At 46.7% G+C, this 22,231-nt stretch overlaps 1 protein-coding gene across 1 annotated transcript in view; it reads left to right on the forward strand.

Annotated features, from left to right (window-relative positions):
• LOC124032448 (endothelin-3-like) overlaps window positions 1-14,549 on the forward strand; it is a gene marked incomplete at its 3' end in the record, with an annotated part of 65,435 nt that extends 50,886 nt beyond the window's left edge. Inside the window, exon 4 of the mRNA XM_046344852.1 lies at window positions 14,471-14,549. Within this exon, the coding sequence (XP_046200808.1) occupies window positions 14,471-14,549 (79 nt within the window). The remainder of the gene's footprint in view (window positions 1-14,470) is intronic.
• Between the last annotated feature and the right edge of the window lie 7,682 nt (window positions 14,550-22,231).

A 22,231-nucleotide genomic window follows, 5' to 3' on the forward strand; every position in this document is an offset into this window, starting at 1 on the left:
ATGGCGAGATCATGGAACGGGCAGTCCTTCTCCGGGAGGAAGAGCAGCTCCGTCTTGCCGAGGTTCAGCTTGAGGTGGTGATCCGTCATCCACACTGATATGTCTGCCAGACATGCAGAGATGCGATTCGCCACCTGGTCATCAGAAGGGGAAAGGAGAAGATTAATTGTGTGTCGTCTGCATAGCAATGATAGGAGAGACCATGTGAGGTTATGACAGAGCCAAGTGACTTGGTGTATAGCGAGAATAGGAGAGGGCCTAGAACAGAGCCCTGGGGGACACCAGTGGTGAGAGCGCGTGGTGAGGAGACAGATTCTCGCCACGCCACCTGGTAGGAGCGACCTGTCAGGTAGGACGCAATCCAAGCGTGGGCCGGTACAGAGTCAATGTGGACGCTATATACAGGGGCTACAGGTACAGAGTCAGTGTGGAGGCTATATACAGGGGGTACCGGTACAGAGTCAATGTGGAGGCTATATACAGGGGGTACAGGTACAGAGTCAATGTGGAGGCTATATACAGGGGGTACAGGTACAGAGTCAATGTGTCAATGTGCGGGGGCACCGGTGTCGAGGTAATTGAGATAATTGTGTACAAGTTGAGTTATTTAAGTGGCTATGCATAGATAATAACAGAGAGTAGAAGCAGCGCGAGGGGGGGGGGGTGATGCAACCAGTCAGGATGCTCTCGACGGTGCAGCTGTAGAACCTTTTGAGGATCTGAAGACCCATGCCAAATATTTTCAGTCCCTTGAGGGGGAATAGGTTTTGTCGTGCCCTCTCTCCCTCTCCTACTCTCCCTCTCCTCTCCCTCTCTCCTTCTCTCCCTCTCTCCTCCTCTCACTCTATTCTTCTCCCTCTCCTTCTCTCCCTCGGTCTCTTCCTCTCTCCACTCCCTATGCTCCTCTCCTTCTCACTCTCATCTCTCCCTTTCCTCCTCTCCCTCATCTTATTTCTCTCATGTTCTCCCTCTCCTCCTCTCCCTCATATTCTTTCTCTCATATTCTCCCTCTCCTCCACTCCCTCTGTCTCTCCCTCGCTCCACTCCCTCTCCTCCTCTCCCTCTTCTTCACTCCCTCTTCTTCTCCCTCTTCTTCTCTCCCTCTCCTTCTCTCTCCCTCTTCTTCTCTCCTCCTTCCCCACTTCTTCTCTCCCTCTACTTCTTTCTCTCCCTCTATTTCGCTCTCTTTTCATCTCTCCCTCTCTTCCTCTCCCTCTCCTTCTCTCTCTTTCCTCCTCTCTCTCTTCTTCTTCTCCTGAGTTGTTCTCGTGCTCCAGATTCTAGATTTGCCGACATATGAATCTGCCTCCTCTCTCTCTCCATCTCTCCCTCTCTTCTCTCCTTCGATCATATTATGTAGAGCTCAGCCTTTGATATTTATGGATCAGCCAGTTGCCAGTCCGTACACATTCTCAGGACTGTTTTCATCCCTGGTATGTGACAGGGCCTACTGTAGTTAACGCTGTTCAGTCCTACCCTGCAGACATCTTCATATGAAAGACACCATGATTTATGTTTTAAAAAATCTGTAGTTCTGCCCTTGAGCAAGGCAATTAACCATAATTGCTACGGTCAATAATGGCAGATCCCCTGAGTGTGAGCCCATCCCCCTGAGGACGTCTCAGGGGGAGTAGGATATGCAATAAAAACAACATTTACGTTTCACACCTTATTATTGCCCACTTGTACAAATTACCCACTTGTACAGGTTACTCATTTTTACAGGTTAGCCACTTCATACACTGAAACAGGACTATATAAACTCATAATAATGTTAGCATTAGCGCTACTACAGTAAGTAGCTAACTAGCATTGTGTTAAAATTGTGTGCAGCACTAAACAGGTAGGTTGGTTAGCAGCCTCATTGGACTGGATCTGCTACAATGCTGCTGATGTTGGACTAATGTATGCTAGCTTTAGTGCCCAACTGTCCAATCTTGAGAAACACATAAATCAATAGCTATATATACAATGGGCCTACCAACACTTTCTCACCAAAAACATGGCCAAATTATACTGTATAGACCAGCTTCAGACCAGTTAGAGAGAGGGGTAGCTCTACTGTATTGACCAGCTTAAGACCAGTTAGAGAGAGGTGTAGCTCTACTGTATTGAACAGCTTCAGACCAGATAGAGAGAGGTGTAGCTCTACTGTATTGACCAGCTTCAGACCAGTTAGAGAGAGGTGTAGCTCTACTGTATTGACCAGCTTCAGACCAGTTAGAGAGAGGTGTAGCTCTACTGTATAGACCAGCTTCAGACCAGTTAGAGAGGGGTGTAGCTCTACTGTATTGACCAGCTTCAGACCAGTTAGAGAGAGGTGTAGCTCTACTGTATTGACCAGCTTCAGACCAGTTAGAGAGAGGTGTAGCTCTACTGTATTGACCAGCTTCAGACCAGTTAGAGAGAGGTGTAGCTCTACTGTATTGACCAGCTTCAGACCAGTTAGAGGGAGGTGTAGCTCTACTGTATTGACCAGCTTCAGACCAGGTAGAGAGAGGTGTAGCTCTACTGTATAGACCAGCTCCAGACCAGTTAGAGAGAGGTTTAGCTTCATTGTAAAGGCCACTTTTAAGCTACATTTCACAATATTTTACATTTGTTTACGTGGGCTATTTTTAGCACTTTTCTGGGATGGTTGGTTGTTTTCATGGCTTTACTGGGAAGCTTAGCAGAAGTAGACATGCTCATGTTATTGATGTTAGTGCAAGGTGAGTTGAACGTCCTACTAGGTACACAGTGCTAACAGTATAACTCTGGTTCATTGGCTCATGATTACTGCATACAATAGCTGTAGTATCAAAAGAGATATTCAGGGCAGTTAAAGGGACATCAATTAGGTTACTTACTCTGTCTTCAGGCACACCTGAGATCATGTTTGCTGAAGCATTATGACAACTCTGCGATCCCATCCTCCTTATAATGCTGTGAATGGATCCAGGAACCCAAATGATTTGGGTGGATCACTTCCTCCTTATAATGCTGTGAAAGGATCCAGGAACCCAAATGATTTGGGTGGATCACTTCCTCCTTATAATGCTGTGTAAGGATCCAGGAACCCAGATGATTTGTGTGGATCCCATCCTCCTATAATGCTGTGTAAGGATCCAGGAACCCAGATGATTTGTGTGGATCCCATCCTCCTTATAATGCTGTGTCAGGATCCAGGAACCCAGATGATTTGTGTGGATCCCATCCTCCTTATAATGCTGTGTAAGGATCCAGGAACCCAGATGATTTGTGTGGATCCCATCCTCCTTATAATGCTGTGTAAGGATCCAGGAACCCAGATGATTTGAGTGGATCACTTCCTCCTTATAATGCTGTGTAAGGATCCAGGAACCCAGATGATTTGTGTGGATCCCATCCTCCTTATAAAACAAGCTATGCTTCCAGAAGGTATCAAAATGGTCACTAAATGTTCCACCCACAGAGCTGCAATAGTCTGGTAGCCAGTTATGGAGGGATACAAGTCTGCTGAACCATTCAATGTCACCATTTAGGTAGGGCAGATGGACAGATATTATGGGGCGTTTGTTGGTGTCAAGCAGAGAACCAATCAGTTCTTTCAAATCCATCTTCAGCTGTTCTGAGCTGCCCTTCATAATGTCATTGAATCCCACATTAACTATGATAGACTCAATTTCCTTTTCAATTTCAATTTAAAATGTTAGGGAACAGCTTATTGATGTCCTGTACTTGTGCTCCAGGAACTGAAATATTTCTCACCGTTGAAAAGCCGGAGAAGGGGATAGAGCAATCTGCCTAACCCTAACCCTCACACAATTCACGGAACCTTTCACGGGACCAGGAGAAGCAGATAAAGGCCCATTGCTCCCACTGATCTGTGCATCCCACAGCAGGCAGCGGCCCCGTCAGGTCCAGATAGAGGGAAAGGAGCCGAACTCTAAGCCACTGCTGGAGTCAGCGTAGTTGGAGTCAGCTCAGTTGGAGTCAGCGTAGTTGGAGTCAGCTCAGTTGGAGTCCACGTAGTTGGAGTCAGCTCAGTTGGAGTCCAGCGTAGTTGGAGTCAGCTCAGTTGGAGTCAGCGTAGTTGGAGTCAGCTCAGTTGGAGTCCGCGTAGTTGGAGTCAGCGTAGTTGGAGTCAGCGTAGTTGGAGTCAGCGTAGTTGGAGTCAGCGTAGTTGGAGTCAGTGTAGTTGGAGTCAGTGTAGTTGGAGTCAGCGTAGTTGGAGTCAGCTCAGTTGGAGTCAGCTCAGTTGGAGTCAGCGTAGTTGGAGTCAGTGTAGTTGGAGTCAGCGAAGTTGGAGTCCGCGTAGTTGGAGTCAGTGTAGTTGGAGTCAGCGTAGTTGGAGTCAGCGTAGTTGGAGTCAGCGTAGTTGGAGTCAGCGTAGTTAGAGTCAGCACCGCCATCGCAGACACAGGCAGTCCCAGAGATGAAGGTGCAGGTAATCAGGCACCAGTGCAGTAAGCCTCATGTGAATCTGCTCTGAACCTCTGCTGGGCAGTCCCAGAATGAAGGTGCAGGTAGATCAGGCACCTAGTAACCCAAATGATTTGCTCTGAATCCCATCCTCCTTATAATGCTGCGTAAGGATCCAGGAACCCAGATGATTTGTGTGTGATCCCATCCTCCTATAATGCTGTGTAAGATCCAGGCACCCAGATGAAGGTGCAGGTAGATCAGGCACCATCCAGTCCTATAATCTGCTCTGAACCTCTTGCAGATCAGGCACCCAGAATGAAGGTGCAGGTAGATCCCAGTCCTCCTTATAATCTGCTCTAACCTCTTGGATCACAGGAACCCAGATGAAGGTGCAGGTAGATCCCATCCTCCTGTAATGCTGCTCTGAACCTCTTGCAGACACAGGAAGTCCCAGATGATTTGTGGTAGATCCACATCCTCCTTATAATCTGCTCTGAACCTCTTGCAGACACAGGCAGTCCCAGATGAAGGTGCAGGTAGATCAGGCACCAGTGCAGTAAGCCTCCAGGAACTGCTCTGAACCTTTGCAGATCCCAGTCCCAGAGATAAAACAAGATATGCACCAGTCCAGAAGCCTATCAAAATGGTCACTGAACCTTCCAGACACAGGCAGTCCCAGAGATGAAGGTGCAGGTAGATCAGGCACCAGTGCAGTATACAAGTCTGCTGAACCATTCAATGTCACGATTTAGGGAGGCAGATGGACAGAGATTAAGGGGCAGGTTGATCAGGCACCAGAGAACCAATCAGTTCTTTCAAATCCATCTTCAGACTGTTCAGGCAGTCCCAGAGATGAAGGTCAGGTAGAAGGCCCAGTGCAGTAAGCTATGATAGACTCTGAACCTCTTTTCAGACACAGGCATTCCCAAATGAAGTTGCAGGTAACAGCACCAGTGATGTCCTGTAATCTGCTCTGGAACCTCTTGAAACAGGCAGTCCCAGAGATGAAGGTGAGGTAGATCAGGCACCAGTGCAGTAAGCCTCATGTGAATCTGCTCTGAACCTCTTGCAGACACAGGCAGTCCCAGAGATGAAGGTGCAGATAATCAGGCACCATTGCTCCCACTGTGAATCTGCTGCATCCTCTTGCAGACACAGGCAGTCCCAGAGATGAAGGTCCAGATAGATCAGGCACCAGTGCAGTAAGCCTCATGTGAATCTGCTCTGAACCACTGCAGACACAGGCAGTCCCAGAGATGAAGGTGCAGGTAGATCAGGCACCAGTGCGTAGTCATGGAGTCTGCTCTGAACCTCTTGCAGACACAGGCAGTCCACGATGAGTCCCAGAGATTGGAGTCAGCTCAGTTGGAGTCCACGTGTTGGAGTCTGCTCAGTTGGAGACACAGGCAGTCCCAGAGATGAAGGTGCAGGTAGATCAGGCACCAGTGCAGTAAGCCTCATGTGAATCTGCTCTGAACCTCTTGCAGACACAGGCAGTCCCAGAGATGAAGGTGCAGGTAGATCAGGCACCAGTGCAGTAAGCCTCATGTGAATCTGCTCTGAACCTCTTGCAGACACAGGCAGTCCCAGAGATGAAGTGCAGTTGGAGTCAGGCACCAGTGCTGTAAGCCTCATGTGAATCTGCTCTGAACCTCTTGCAGACACAGGCAGTCCCAGAGATGAAGGTGCAGGTAGATCAGGCACCAGTGCAGTAAGCCTCATGTGAATCTGCTCTGAACCTCTTGCAGACACAGGCAGTCCCAGAGATGAAGGTGCAGGTAGATCAGGCACCAGTGCAGTAAGCCTCATGTGAATCTGCTCTGAACCTCTTGCAGACACAGGCAGTCCCAGAGATGAAGGTGCAGGTAGATCAGGCACCAGTGCAGTAAGCCTCATGTGAATCTGCTCTGAACCTCTTGCAGACACAGGCAGTCCCAGAGATGAAGGTGCAGGTAGATCAGGCACCAGTGCAGTAAGCCTCATGTGAATCTGCTCTGAACCTCTTGCAGACACAGGCAGTCCCAGAGATGAAGGTGCAGGTAGATCAGGCACCAGTGCAGTAAGCCTCATGTGAATCTGCTCTGAACCTCTTGCAGACACAGGCAGTCCCAGAGATGAAGGTGCAGGTAGATCAGGCACCAGTGCAGTAAGCCTCATGTGAATCTGCTCTGAACCTCTTGCAGACACAGGCAGTCCCAGAGATGAAGGTGCAGGTAGATCAGGCACCAGTGCAGTAAGCCTCATGTGAATCTGCTCTGAACCTCTTGCAGACACAGGCAGTCCCAGAGATGAAGGTGCAGGTAGATCAGGCACCAGTGCAGTAAGCCTCATGTGAATCTGCTCTGAACCTCTTGCAGACACAGGCAGTCCCAGAGATGAAGGTGCAGGTAGATCAGGCACCAGTGCAGTAAGCCTCATGTGAATCTGCTCTGAACCTCTTGCAGACACAGGCAGTCCCAGAGATGAAGGTGCAGGTAGATCAGGCACCAGTGCAGTAAGCCTCATGTGAATCTGCTCTGAACCTCCACTCTTCTTTGCCGCCGCCTTCAGTTTCCACGACTTTGCACTGATTGGAATAAACCTCTTGTTGTTCTTTTTCTACTCCACTACAAGATGGAGGAGGAGAAGCAGATGGAGACGACTCCGTAGGTAGGCAAGTTCCAGGTAGCACAGGCCATTCAGACAGATGACAAGGTGAGGAAACATCCATCAGGCCCGATCGGCGTTCGGTCATAAGAGAGAGTTCTAATTTGCTTTTTCCCCATAAGTTCACAAATTATTAAAATTAGCTTGCTAAGGATAAATCAAATCAAATCACATTTTAAATCACAACTCTTGGTCCTAGACTTGGCGCTCCGGTTCTGCTTGCCGTGCGGTAGCAGAGAGAACAGTCTATGACTAGGGTGGCTGGAGTCTTTGACAATCTTTAGGGCCTTCCTCTGACACCGCCTGGCATAGAGGTCCTGGACGGCAGCAAGCTTGGCCCCAGTGATGTACTGGGCCGTAGGCACTACCCTCTGTAGTGCCTTGCGGTTGGAGGCCGAGCAGTTGCCATACCAGGCGGTGATGCAACCAGTCTCGACGGTGCAGCTGTTAAACCGTTTGAGGATGCCAAATCTTTTCTCCTAAGGGGGAATAGGTGTTGTCATGCACTTTTCATGACTGTCTTGTTGTTCTTGGACCATGATAGTTTGTTGTTGATTTGGACACCAAGGTACTTGAAGCTCTCAACGTGCTCCACTACAGCCTTGTCGATGAGAATGGGGGCGTGCGCGGTCCTCCTTTTCCTGTAGTCAACAATCATCTATCAGCCACCTCATTCCTGTAAACCTCCACTAGCAAACAATTGCCGCATTGGATCTCCGGATTGTCAATAATGTCCCGGACACTAGCTTCTACAGCGCTGGAGACGTTCGTTAGCTATTCCAGACGAAACGGTCTCCATTGAAACCTAGCTAGCTAGTTGGCTAATTGGTAGCAGGTGTTGACACAAACACTTATGAAGAAAATAGGCTGACGCAACAGGTTGTGGCGCAGGAGTTATCTGAATTTCTGACAGGAGTTTGTGACAGCAAATTACTTGGTGAATGATGCTATGATTCTACGGTATGTAAAGTTTCACCTCTCTACACATCTCTCCACTCAATTCCATTTAGCTCCTCTCAGATCCATTCAGCGCCTCTCAGATCCATTCAGCTCCTCTCAGATCCATTCAGCTCCGCTCAGCACTTCTCAGCTCCATTCAGCGCCTCTCAGATCCATTCAGCTCCTCTCAGATCCATTCAGCGCCTCTCAGATCCATTCAGCTCCTCTCAGATCCATTCAGCTCCGCTCAGCACTTCTCAGCTCCATTCAGCGCCTCTCAGATCCATTCAGCTCCACTCAGCTCCTCTCAGATCCATTCAGCTCCACTCAGCTCCTCTCAGATCCATTCAGCTCCGCTCAGCACTTCTCAGATCCATTCAGCTCCTCTCAGATCCATTCAGCTCAGCTCCTCTCAGCTCCACTCAGCTCAGCTCCTCTCAGCTCCACTCAGATCCACTCAGATCCACTCAGATCCATTCAGCTCCACTCAGATCCATTCAGCACCTCTCAGATCCATTCAGCACCTCTCAGATCCATTCAGCTCCACTCAGATCCACTCAGATCCATTCAGCTCCACTCAGCTCAGCTCCTCTCAGCTCCACTCAGATCCACTCAGATCCACTCAGATCCATTCAGCTCCTCTCAGCTCCATTCAGCGCCTCTCAGATCCATTCAGCACCTCTCAGATCCATTCAGCTCCGCTCAGCACTTCTCAGCTCCATTCAGCACCTCTCAGATCCATTCAGCTCCGCTCAGCACTTCTCAGCTCCACTCAGCTCCTCTCAGATCCATTCAGCTCCGCTCAGCACTTCTCAGATCCATTCAGCTCCTCTCAGATCCATTCAGCTCAGCTCCTCTCAGCTCCACTCAGCTCAGCTCCTCTCAGCTCCACTCAGATCCACTCAGATCCACTCAGATCCATTCAGCTCCACTCAGATCCACTCAGATCCATTCAGCTCCGCTCCTCTCAGCTCCACTCAGCTCAGCTCCTCTCAGATCCACTCAGATCCACTCAGATCCACTCAGATCCATTCAGCTCCACTCAGATCCACTCAGATCCATTCAGGTCCACTCAGCTCCACTCAGATCCACTAAGCTCCACTCAGCTCCACTCAGCTCCACTCAGATCCACTAAGCTCCACTCAGCTCCACTTAGCACCTCTCAGCTCCAATTGGCTCCACTCAGCTTCACTCAGATCCACTCAGATCCACTCACCTCCTCTCAGATCCATTCAGCTCCGCACAGCACCTCTCAGCACCTCTCAGCTCCATTCAGCTCCACTCAGCACCTCTCAGATCCATTCAGCTCCTCTCAGATCCATTCAGCTCCACTGAGCTCCGCTCAGCTAAACTCAGCTTCACTCAGATCCGCTCAGATCCACTAAGATCCACTAAGATCCACTCAGATCCACTCAGCAGCTATTAGTTCCAGTAATGGGGCCTCCCATTAGATCCATACAACTAGGGCAGTGTTCCAAATGGCACCATATTCCCTATAGAGTGCACTACTTTCGACCAGGGCCCATAGTAATGCACTAAAGAGAGTATAGGGTGTCTACTGTCAGAACAGGACGTTCATAAATAATAAAAACCTTTCCGATCAGACAGCCAGCTCTTACTTCTTACACCAAAAATGTTGTAATTGTTAATCTCTTAGTGTGAAACAAAAACAGTTCTCCTCAATGTCTTGACTTGATCACAACATTCCAGCCTGCAGCTCCGAGAGAGAGAGAGAGGGAGAGACACAGAGAGAGAGACAGAGAGAGAGAGAGAGAGAGAGAGAGAGAGAGAGAGAGAGAGACAGAGAGAGAGACAGAGAGAGACACAGAGAGAGAGACAGAGAGAGAGACAGAGAGAGAGACAGAGAGAGAGAGACAGAGACACAGAGAGACACACAGAGAGAGAGAGAGGGAGAGACAGAGAGAGAGACAGAGAGAGAGAGACAGAGAGACAGAGAGAGAGAGAGCTAGAGAGAGAGAGAGAGAGAGAGAGAGAGAGAGAGAGAGAGAGAGAGAGAGAGAGAGAGAGAGAGAGAGGAGAGAGAGAGAGAGAGAGAGGAGAGAGAGAGAGAGAGAGAGAGAGAGAGAGAGAGAGAGAGAGAGAGAGAGAGAGAGAGAGAGAGAGAGAGAGAGAGAGAGAGAGAGAGAGAGAGAGAGAGAGAGAGAGAGAGAGAGAGAGAGAGAGAGAGAGAGAGAGAGAGAGAGAGAGAGAGAGAGAGAGAGAGAGAGAAATAGAACGTCAGAAATCAGTTCACTATAATTGAAGAATCCATAGACTCTAACCACTTCTGGGAAAATTGGAAAACACTAAACAAACAACACAAAGTGGAAAAAACAGCTTCCATCTTTTGGCCCCCGATAACTACTGTGGGATATACATAAACAGCAACCTTGGGTTAAATCCTCTGCATTATCATTATCAAGTGGACTTCTACATTTCTTTAGTGAAAACAATGTACTACCAAATGAACGTACGGCAGACCAAGTATTCACCCTAATTGACAAACAAACAAACAGAAAACAAAGGCAAAGTGCTTTGTTGATTTAAAAAAAGAAGAATCTTTGAACCAATTTGGCTATAAGAAATCAAAGTGGGGTTGGGGAAAAACATATGGCATGATAAAATCCATCCACAAACAACAAGTGTTTCTTCCCAGAGGGCCGTGGGGTGAGACAGGGATGCAGTTTGAGCCCCACTCTTCAACATATATATCAACGAATTGGCAAGGCCACTAGAACAGTCTGCAGCACCCGGCCTCATCCTACTAGAATCTGAAGACAAATGTCTATTGTTTGCTGATCTGGGGCTTCTGTCCCCAACCAAGGAGGGCCTACAGCAGCACCTAGATATTCTGCACGGATTCTGTCAGACCTGAGACCTGACAGTAAATCTCAGTAAGACCAAAAATAATGGTGTTCCAAAAATAGTCCAGTCGCCAGGACCACATATACAAATTTCACCTAGACACCGTTGCCCTCGAGCTCACAACAAACTATACCTACCTCGGCCTTAACATCAGCGCCACAGGTAACTTCCAGAAAGCTGTGATCGATCTGAAAGACAAGGCAAGAAGGGCCTTCTACGCCATCAAAAGGAACATCAAATTTGACATCCCAATTAGGATCTGGCTAAAAATACTTGAATAATTTATAGAACCTATTGCCCTTTATGGTTATGAGGTCTGGGGTCCGCTCACCAACCAAGAATTCGCAAAATGGGACAAACACCAAATTGAGACTCTGCATGCATAAATCTGCAAAAACATCCTCTGTGTACAACCTAAAACACCAAATAATGCATATCAGAATTAGGCCGATACCCACTAATGATCAACATCCAGAAGAGAGACTAAATTCTACAACCACCTAAAAGGAAGCGATTCCCAAACCTTCCATAACAAAGCCATCACCTACAGAGAGATGAACCTAGAGAAGAGTCCCCTAAGCAAGCTGGTCCTGGGGCTCTGTTCACAAACACAAACACACCCCACAGTGCCCCAGGACAGCAACACAATTACACCCGACCAAATCATGAGAAAACAAAAAGATAATTCAATTGGGTTCTGTAGCTCAGTTGGTAGAGCATGGCGCTTGTAACGCCAGGGTAGTGGGTTCAATCCCCGGGACCACCCATACATAGAATGTATGCACACATGATTGTAAGTCGCTTTGGATAAAAGCGTCTGCTAAATGGCATATATTATATTATTATTATTATTATAAATTACTTGACACATTTTAAAGAATTTACCAAAAAACAGAGCGAACTAGAATGCTACTTGGTCCTAAACAGAGAGTACACAGTGGCAGAATACCTGACCACTGTGACTGACCCAAACTTAAGGAAAGCTTTGACTATGTACAGACTCAGTGAGCATAGCCTTGCTGTTGAGAAAGGCCGCCGTAAGCAGACCTGGCTCTCAAGAGAAGACAGGCTGTGTGCTCACTGCCCACAAAATGAGGTGGAAACTGAGCTGCACTTCCTGACCTCCTGCCAAATGTATGACCATATTAGAGACACATATTTCCCTCAGATTACACAGACCCACAAAGAATTTGAAAACAAACCCAACTAGCACTCTATCACAGCAGTAAGATTTGTGACCTGTTGCCAGAAAAAAAGGGCAACCAGTGAAGAACAACACTATTGTAAATACAACCCATCTTTATGTTTATTTATTTTCGTTTCATGCTTGAACTATTTGCACATCTTTAAAAACACTAAAAAACAACATAACATAACATATAAAATATCTCTATTCCTTTGTGTAATGTTTACTGATCATTTTTTATTGTTTATTTCACTTTTGTTTATTATCTATTTCACTTGCTATGGTAATGTAAACATATGTTTCACCTGTCGATAAAGCCCTTTGAATTTAATTAAATTGAATGATAGAGACTGTAACGTGAAGTACAGCAAGCAGAGAGGTTTTGTCCCAAATGACACCCTATTCATTAAAGTGGCCATGGGGCTCTGGTCAAAAGTAGTGCAGGTATATAGGGAATAGGGTGCCACTTGGGAAGCATTTTACTCTCTACCTCCAACCTCCTCCACCCTCCTACTAGTCGTCCTCCACCTCTCTACCTCCAACCTCCACCATCTTACTCTCCTGCTCCAGCCTCTCTCACTCCTCCTCTCCTCCTCCTTCACCTTCTCTCCCTCCTCTCGCTCTCCGTTCTCCTCCTCTCATCATCCTCTCCCTCTCCGTCCTCCTCATCTCTCTCCTCTTCTCCCTCCTCCACCCTCTCTCCCTCCTCCTCCTCTCCCTCCTCCACTCCTCCATACTCTCTCCCTCCTTCCTCTCCTCCTCTCCTCCACCGTCTCTCCCTCCTCCTCTCCTCCTCCTCCACCGTCTCTCCCTCCTCCTCTCCTCCTCCTCCACTCTCTCCCTCCTCTTCTCCTTCACCCTCTCTCCCTCCTCCTCTCCTCCTCCTCCACACTCTCTCCCTCCTCTTCTCCTTCACCCTCTCTCCCTCCTCCTCCTCTCCCTCCTCCGCTCCTCCATCTTCTCTCCCTCCTTCAACTCCTCCTCTCCTCCACTCTCCCTCCTCCTCTCCTCCTCCACACTCTCTCCCTCCTCTCCTCCTCCACACTCTCTCCCTCCTCTCCTCCTCCTCCTCTCCCTCCTCCTCTCCTCCTCCTCCACACTCTCTCCCTCCTCTTCCCCTTCACCCTCTCTCCCTCCTCCTCCTCTCCCTCCTCCGCTCCTCCATCCTCTCTCCCTCCTTCCTCTCCTCCTCTCCTCCACCGTCTCTCCCTCCTCCTCTCCTCTTCTCCTTCACCCTCTCCCTCCTCTTCTCCTCCACCGTCTCTCCCTCCTCCTCTCCTCTTCTCCTTCACTCTCTCCCTCCTCTTCTCCTTCTCCCTCTCTCCCTCCTCCTCTCCTCCCCCTCCACACTCTCTCCCTCCTCTTCTCCTTCACCCTCTCTCCCTCCTCCTCCTCTCCCTCCTTCCTCTCTGGATGTCATAAGGTGAATGCACCAATTTGTAAGTCGCTCTGGATAAGAGCGTCTGCTAAATGACTTAAATGTAATGTAAATGTACATGAGGAACCTATTGATATGTATGTATGGTACATGGGGAACCTATTGATATGTATGTATGGTACATGGGGAACCTATTGATATGTATGTATGGTACATGGGGAACCTATTGATATGTATGTATGGTACATGGGGAACCTATTGATATGGTACATGGGAATGCTTTGAATTGAAACTGAATCAGAGAGATGCAGAAGGCTGCCTTAAGCCATGTCATCGTCACTCAGAGAGAAGTTGTTAAGTGCCTTGCTCAGTGGCAGGATAGCAGAATTGTCCACCTTGGGGATTCAAACAAGCAACCTTTTGGGTTACCGTCCCAATGCTCTAACAGATACATTACTGCCAGGCTATCAGCCACCCCTATGCTAATGATTTGCCTGTGTGTGTTTGTGTAGGCGTACAGTGCCGTATGGTATGCTACCTGCCACCCCTATGCTAATGATTTGCCTGTGTGTTTGTGTAGGCGTACAGTGCCGTACGGTATGCTACCTGCCACCCCTATGCTAATGATTTGCCTGTGTGTGTTTGTGTAGGCGTACAGTGCCGTACGGTATGCTACCTGCCACCCCTATGCTAATGATTTGCCTGTGTGTGTTTGTGTAGGCGTACAGTGCCGTACGGTATGCTACCTGCCACCCCTATGCTAATGATTTGCCTGTGTGTGTTTGTGTAGGCGTACAGTGCCGTACGGTATGCTACCTGCCACCCCTATGCTAATGATTTGCCTGTGTGTGTTTGTGTAGGCGTACAGTGCCGTACGGTATGCTACCTGCCACCCCTATGCTAATGATTTGCCTGTGTGTGTTTGTGTAGGCGTACAGTGCCGTACGGTATGCTACCTGCCACCCCTATGCTAATGATTTGCCTGTGTGTGTTTGTGTAGGCGTACAGTGCCGTACGGTATGCTACCTGCCACCCCTATGCTAATGATTTGCCTGTGTGTGTTTGTGTAGGCGTACAGTGCCGTACGGTATGTCCAGCTACAGAAGCTCCCAGCGTGTACGTCGCTCCAGTGAGAGAGGAGGAGGAGGAGGAGGAGGAGGAGGAGGAGGAGGAGGAGATGGAAGAGGAAGAGGAAGAGGAGGAGGAGGGAAGGAATCACAGCGCTGTGTGTGTGCAGAGCAGACAGACATAGAGTGCAGCAGATTCTGCATTGACAGGTTGGTACACACACACACACACACACACACACACACACACACACACACACACACACACACACACACACACACACACACACACACACACACACACACACACACACACACACACACACACACACACACACACACACACCACAGACAAGTCATGTTTTGACATAATTTCTCATTTCTTATTCCTCTGTGGCTGTAATGAAGAGTTTAGGACTAAGTACTACTCCACTGTACAACAGTATTGATATTCAGAACACACACTCAACCAAGGCCTGTTTCAATGAGGATAGCAGACTTTAGAATGTCGTTTTCCTTCGCCAATTGATTTAACGCATGCACACACACACGCACGCACGCACGCACGCACGCACGCACGCACCCACACACACACACGCACGCACACACACACACACACACACACACACACACACACACACACACACACACACACACACACACACACACACACACACACACACACACACACACACACACACACACACACACACACACACACACACACACACACACACACACACAGACACTTATGTGGCTTTTATCAGATTTAAATGACAGATTTACAAAATTGTCTTTGATCATCAGCTAAAGCTGACAGGTCTAGGTCCTACCACATCAGCTATATATTCGATGGTTTAGGCCCCATCAGGTCAGCGGATTCACATATCCAATGTTACCTTTCAATTTCAGACACTTTTTTTCATATCACACTTGGATATTAACTGATTAGCCAACCTCTGAATGCTTTAGAGACAAGATTAGCTCATTCATTCTGCTGTCAGTAAGTAGATCTATCTTCTACCCTGTCTTATCTGTCCAACACGACGCCTGCTGAGACATACTGCAGAGGCTTGTTGTGCATTCTCCTCCCTTGCCCTGCCTCTGGCAGTTAACTAAACTCAGTCAAAGATGTTAGAGACTATTCTATCCCAGACAGCTAGATAATAAAGACAATTCTATCCAGGACAGCTAGAAACGATTCTATCCCAGACAGCTAGAGACTATTCTATCCCAGACAGCTAGAGACTATTCCATCCCAGACAGCTAGAGACTATTCCATCCCAGACAGCTAGAGACTATTCTATCCCAGACAGCTAGAGACTATTATATCCCAGACAGCTAGAGACTATTCTATCCCAGACAGCTAGAGACTATTCTATCCCAGACAGCTAGAGACTATTCTATCCCAGACAGCTAGAGACTATTCTATCCCAGACAGCTAGATAATAGAGACTATTCTATCCCAGACAGCTAGAGACTATTCTATCCCAGACAGCTAGAGACTATTCTATCCCAGACAGCTAGAGACTATTCTATCCCAGACAGCTAGAGACTATTCTATCCCAGACAGCTAGAGACTATTCTATCCCAGACAGCTAGAGACTATTCTATCCCAGACAGCTAGAGACTATTCTATCCCAGACAGCTAGAGACTATTCCATCCCAGACAGCTAGAGACTATTCCATCCCAGACAGCTAGAGACTATTCTATCCCAGACAGCTAGAGACTATTCTATCCCAGACAGCTAGAGACTATTCTATCCCAGACAGCTAGAGACTATTCTATCCCAGACAGCTAGATAAGACTAGAGACTATTCTATCCCAGACAGCTAGAGACTATTCTATCCCAGACAGCTAGAGACTATTCTATCCCAGACAGCTAGAGACTATTCTATCCCAGACAGCTAGAGACTATTCTATCCCAGACAGCTAGAGACTATTCTATCCCAGACAGCTAGAGACTATTCCATCCCAGACAGCTAGAGACTATTCTATCCCAGACAGCTAGAGACTATTCTATCCCAGACAGCTAGAGACTATTCTATCCCAGACAGCTAGAGACTATTCTAGAGACTATTCTATCCCAGACAGCTAGAGACTAATCCCAGACAGCTAGAGACTATTCTATCCCAGACAGCTAGAGACTATTCTATCCCAGACAGCTAGAGACTATTCTATCCCAGACAGCTGGAGACTATTCTATCCCAGACAGCTAGAGACTATTCTATCCCAGACAGCTAGAGACTATTCTATCCCAGACAGCTAGAGACTATTCTATCCCAGACAGCTAGAGACTATTCTATCCCAGACAGCTAGAGACTATTCTATCCCAGACAGCTAGAGACTATTCTATCCCAGACAGCTAGAGACTATTCTATCCCAGACAGCTAGAGACTATTCTATCCCAGACAGCTAGAGACTATTATATTTAGGAGAGCTAGAGACTATTATATCCCAGACATCTAGAGACTATTATATCCAGGACAGCTAGAGACTATTCTATCCCAGACATCTAGAGACTATTCTATCCAGTACAGTTAGAGAATATTATATTTAGGAGAGCTAGAGACTATTCTATCCAGGACATCTAGAGACTATTATATAGAGGACAGCAAGATACTTTTATATTTAGGACATCTAGAGACTATTCTATCCCAGACAGCTAGAGACTATTCTATCCAGTACATCTAGAGACTATTATATCCAGGACAGCAAGATACTATTATATTTAGGAGAGCTAGAGACTATGTGATTACAGACTGTAAGTGACTATTCTAATCGACCATTCTGTCTTTCCTCTCCCCAGGCAGAGGTTACGGTAGTCACCTGAACAGGAGAAAGACATGTCCTGTGTCTACCTGCCCTAACACATCTTCAACCCGAGTACAACTACTGATACCTGCTACAGCTACAACTACAGTTCAACTACAGACTGATACCTGCTACAGCAACAACTACAAACTGATACCTGTTACAGCAACAACTACAGACTGATACCTGCTACAGCAACAACTACAGACTGATACCTGTTACAGCAACAACTACAGACTGATACCTGCTACAGCAACAACTACAGTTCAACTACAGACTGATACCTGCTACAGCAACAACTACAGACTGATACCTGATACAGCAACAACTACAGACTGATACCTGATACAGCAACAACTACAGACTGATACCTGTTACAGCAACAACTACAGTTAAACTACAGACTGATACCTGATACATCAACAACTACAGACTGATACCTGCTACAGCAACAACTACAGACTGATACCTGTTACAGCAACAGCTACAGACTGATACCTGCTACAGCAACAACTAGAGTTCAACTACAGACTGAAACCTGCTACAGCAACAACTAGTGTGGTCCTTCTGTAGCTCAGTTGGTAGAGCATGGCGCTTGTAATGCCAGGGTAGTGGGTTCGATCCCCGGGACCACCCATACGTAGAATGTATGCACACATGACTGTAAGTTGCTTTGGATAAAAGCGTCTGCTAAATGGCATATATTATTATTATTATAATTATATTATTATTATTATTATATTATTATATTATTATTATTATTATAGAGTTCAACTACAGACTGATACCTACTACAGCAACAACTACAGACTGATACCTGTTACAGCATCAACTACAGACTGATACCTGATACAGCAACAACTACAGACTGATACCTGCTACAGCATCAACTACAGACTGATACCTGTTACAGCAACAACTACAAATTGATACCTGCTTCAGCAAAAACTCTAGACTGATACCTGATACAGCAACAACACAGTTCAACTACAGACAGACTGATACCTGCTACAGCAACAACTACAGACTGATATCTGCTTTCAGCAACAACTACAGTTCAACTCCAGACTGATACCTGCTACAGCAACAACTACAGACTGATACCTGCTACAGCAACAACTACAGTTCAACTACAGACTATATTATTATATTATATGCTATTATTATTATATTATCAACTACAGACTGATACCTGCATACAGTTCAACTACAGACTGATATCTGCTACAGACTGATACCTACAGTTCAACTACAGACTATCAGTCAAAGGAACAACTACAGACTGATACCTGCTACAGAAACAACTACAGACTGATACCTGCTACAGCAACAACTACAGACTGATACCTGATACAGCAACAACTACAGACTGATACCTACTACAGCAACAACTACAGACTGATACCTGCTACAGCAACAACTACAGACTGATACCTGCTACAGCAACAACTACAGTTCAACTACAGACTGATACCTACTACAGCATTAACTACAGACTGATACCTGCTACAGCATCAACTACAGACTGATACCTGCTACAGTATCAACTACAGACTGATACCTGCTACAGCAACAACTACAGACTGATACCTGCTACAGCATCAACTACAGACTGATACCTGCTACAGCAAAAACTACAGTTCAACTACAGACTATCAGTCAAAGGAACAACATAACTACAGACTGATACCTGTTAAAGCAACAACTACAGACTGATACCTGCTACAGCAACAACTACAGTTCAACTACAGACTGATACCTGCTACAGTATCAACTACAGACTGATACCTGCTACAGCATCAACTACAGACTGATACCTGCTACAGCAACAACTACAGACTGATACCTGCTACAGCAACAACTACAGACTGATACCTGCTACAGCAACAACTACAGTTCAACTACAGACTGACAGTCAAAGGAACAACATAACTACAGACTGATACCTGCTACAACATCAACTACAGACTGATACCTGCTACAGCATTAACTACAGACTGATACCTGCTACAGCAACAACTACAGACTGATACCTGATACAGCATCAACTACAGACTGATACCTGCTACAGCAACAACTACAGACTGATTCCTGCTACAGCAACAACTAGAGTTCAACTACAGACTGATACCTGATACATCAACAACTACAGTTCAACTACAGACTGATACCTACTACAGCATTAACTACAGACTGATACCTGCTACAACATCAACTACAGACTGATACCTGATACAGCATCAACTACAGACTGATACCTGCTACAGCAACAACTACAGACTGATTCCTGCTACAGCAACAACTAGAGTTCAACTACAGACTGATACCTGATACAGCAACAACTACAGACTGATACCTGCTACAGCAACAACTACAGACTGATACCTGCTACAACATCAACTACAGACTGATACCTGCTACAGCAACAACTACAGACTCATACCTGCTACAGCAACAACTACAGACTGATACCTGCTACAGCAACAACTACAGACTGATACCTGCTACAGCAACAACTACAGTTCAACTACAGACTATCAGTCAAAGGAACAACATAAATACAGACTGATACCTGCTACAGCAACAACTACAGTTCAACTACAGACTATCAGTCAAAGGAACAACATAACTATAGAGAGACAACTGGAAACCCTTGGCTTTTTAATGATATGTAGCGGAACAGTGTACATACATTTCTTCTGATATATAATGGATTTTTCATATAGCACCTGTTGCTGGACTGAATGCCTTGTTATGCAGCTGATGATATCTGCTAGAGGAATTGCATACCTCCAGAAAGAAACCTGAAAAACAAAACTTCCTCCCAAGATGTCTAATATATAACAGACCAGCGTTTATATTTCCACAGATATATGTGGTAGTGAGCATGTCCTGTAACCGACCTATAGCCAGCTGACGTAATGACAACTACTACTTTAATGTAATGACAACTACTACTTTTTTTTGTCCACAACCCCAACAAGCTGACCTGAAGGAGGGAGAGACATCTAGGACTTAAAGGTCATTTGTCTGGCCTGCATAATCAGGAATGTCAGATCCAGGGAAGAACTCTGGCATTGGAGCTGAAAGACCTATACACAGAATGTTCATCTGAGTGGATGGACTGCAAGCTCAGAGGTTTTACCAGGATACATAAGCACAAAGACTTTGTTCCTCTGTTTCCTTTACTCCTCTTGGTGTAGATCTGTGATCCTCTATGACTCCTGGTGTAGATCTGTGATCCTCTATGACTCCTGGTGTGGATCTGTGCTCCTCTATGACTCCTGGTGTAGATCTGTGATCCTCTATGACTCCTGGTGTAGATCTGTGATCCTCTATGACTCCTGGTGTAGATCTGTGATCCTCTACAACTCCTGGTGTGGATCTGTGATCCTCTACGACTCCTGGTGTAGATCTGTGATCCTCTATGACTCCTGGTGTGGATCTGTGATCCTCTACTACTCCTGGTGTAGATCTGTGCTCCTCTATGACTCCTGGTGTAGATCTGTGATCCTCTATGACTCCTGGTGTAGATCTGTGATCCTCTACTACTCCTGGTGTAGATCTGTGCTCCTCTACAACTCCTGGTGTAGATCTGTGCTCCTCTATGACTCCTGGTGTAGCTCTGTGATCCTCTACTACTCCTGGTGTAGATCTGTGCTCCTCTACAACTCCTGGTGTAGATCTGTGCTCCTCTACAACTCCTGGTGTAGATCTGTGCTCCTCTATGACTCCTGGTGTAGCTCTGTGATCCTCTATGACTCCTGGTGTAGATCTGTGATCCTCTATGACTCCTGGTGTGGATCTGTGATCCTCTACTACTCCTGGTGTGGCTCTGTGATCCTCTACTACTCCTGGTGTGGATCTGTGATCCTCTACTACTCCTGGTGTGGCTCTGTGATCCTCTACTACTCCTGGTATGGCTCTGTGCTCCTCTACGACTCCTGGTGTAGATCTGTGATCCTCTACTACTCCTGGTGTGGCTCTGTGATCCTCTACGACTCCTGGTGTAGATCTGTGATCCTCTACGACTCCTGGTGTAGATCTGTGATCCTCTACGACTCCTGGTGTGGATCTGTGCTCCTCTACTACTCCTGGTGTGGATCTGTGATCATCTACTACTCCTGGTGTGGCTCTGTGCTCCTCTACGACTCCTGGTGTAGCTCTGTGATCCTCTACTACTCCTGGTGTGGCTCTGTGATCCTCTACGACTCCTGGTGTAGATCTGTGCTCCTCTACGATTCCTGGTGTGGATCTGTGCTCCTCTACGATTCCGGGTGTGGATCTGTGATCCTCTACGACTCCTGGTGTGGATCTGTGCTCCTCTACTACTCCTGGTGTGGATCTGTGATCCTCTACTACTCCTGGTGTAGATCTGTGCTCCTCTACGATTCCTGGTGTGGCTCTGTGATCCTCTACTACTCCTGGTGTAGATCTGTGATCCTCTACGACTCCTGGTGTGGATCTGTGATCCTCTACTACTCCTGGTGTAGATCTGTGATCCTCTACGACTCCTGGTGTGGATATGTGCTCCAATCACTCCACATCTTTTCAGACTGCTAGCTAATTTTTGTTGCTTACACAAATCATATAGAATGTGTTAGCTTCTGTTAGCTAACAATCACAAACTGTTTGCCTGGTTGAACGCACCCCTGGTGTTGATCTGTGCTCATCCAGAGATACAGTGAGACTGGCTAACCACTAATGACTAACCGCTGCGTTGGAAGTGGCTTTATAAACAGACTTGAAATGGAGGGATGGTGTCCCTTAATATAAAGTTTATCTTTTCTTCCTGTAGAACGAATACCAGAACTACATGCTGTGACCTGTAATTATAGATGCTATACGTATTCAATAGAAACCATATTATGTACCTATTGTATCTATTCCAACACACGTCTTAACCAATAATGTCTCAAGTTATGAATGCCAGGACTTTACAAAATTAA

This window comes from Oncorhynchus gorbuscha, linkage group LG03 (genome assembly GCF_021184085.1).
Source record: "Oncorhynchus gorbuscha isolate QuinsamMale2020 ecotype Even-year linkage group LG03, OgorEven_v1.0, whole genome shotgun sequence".
In the NCBI taxonomy this organism is placed as follows: Eukaryota; Metazoa; Chordata; class Actinopteri; order Salmoniformes; family Salmonidae; genus Oncorhynchus; species Oncorhynchus gorbuscha.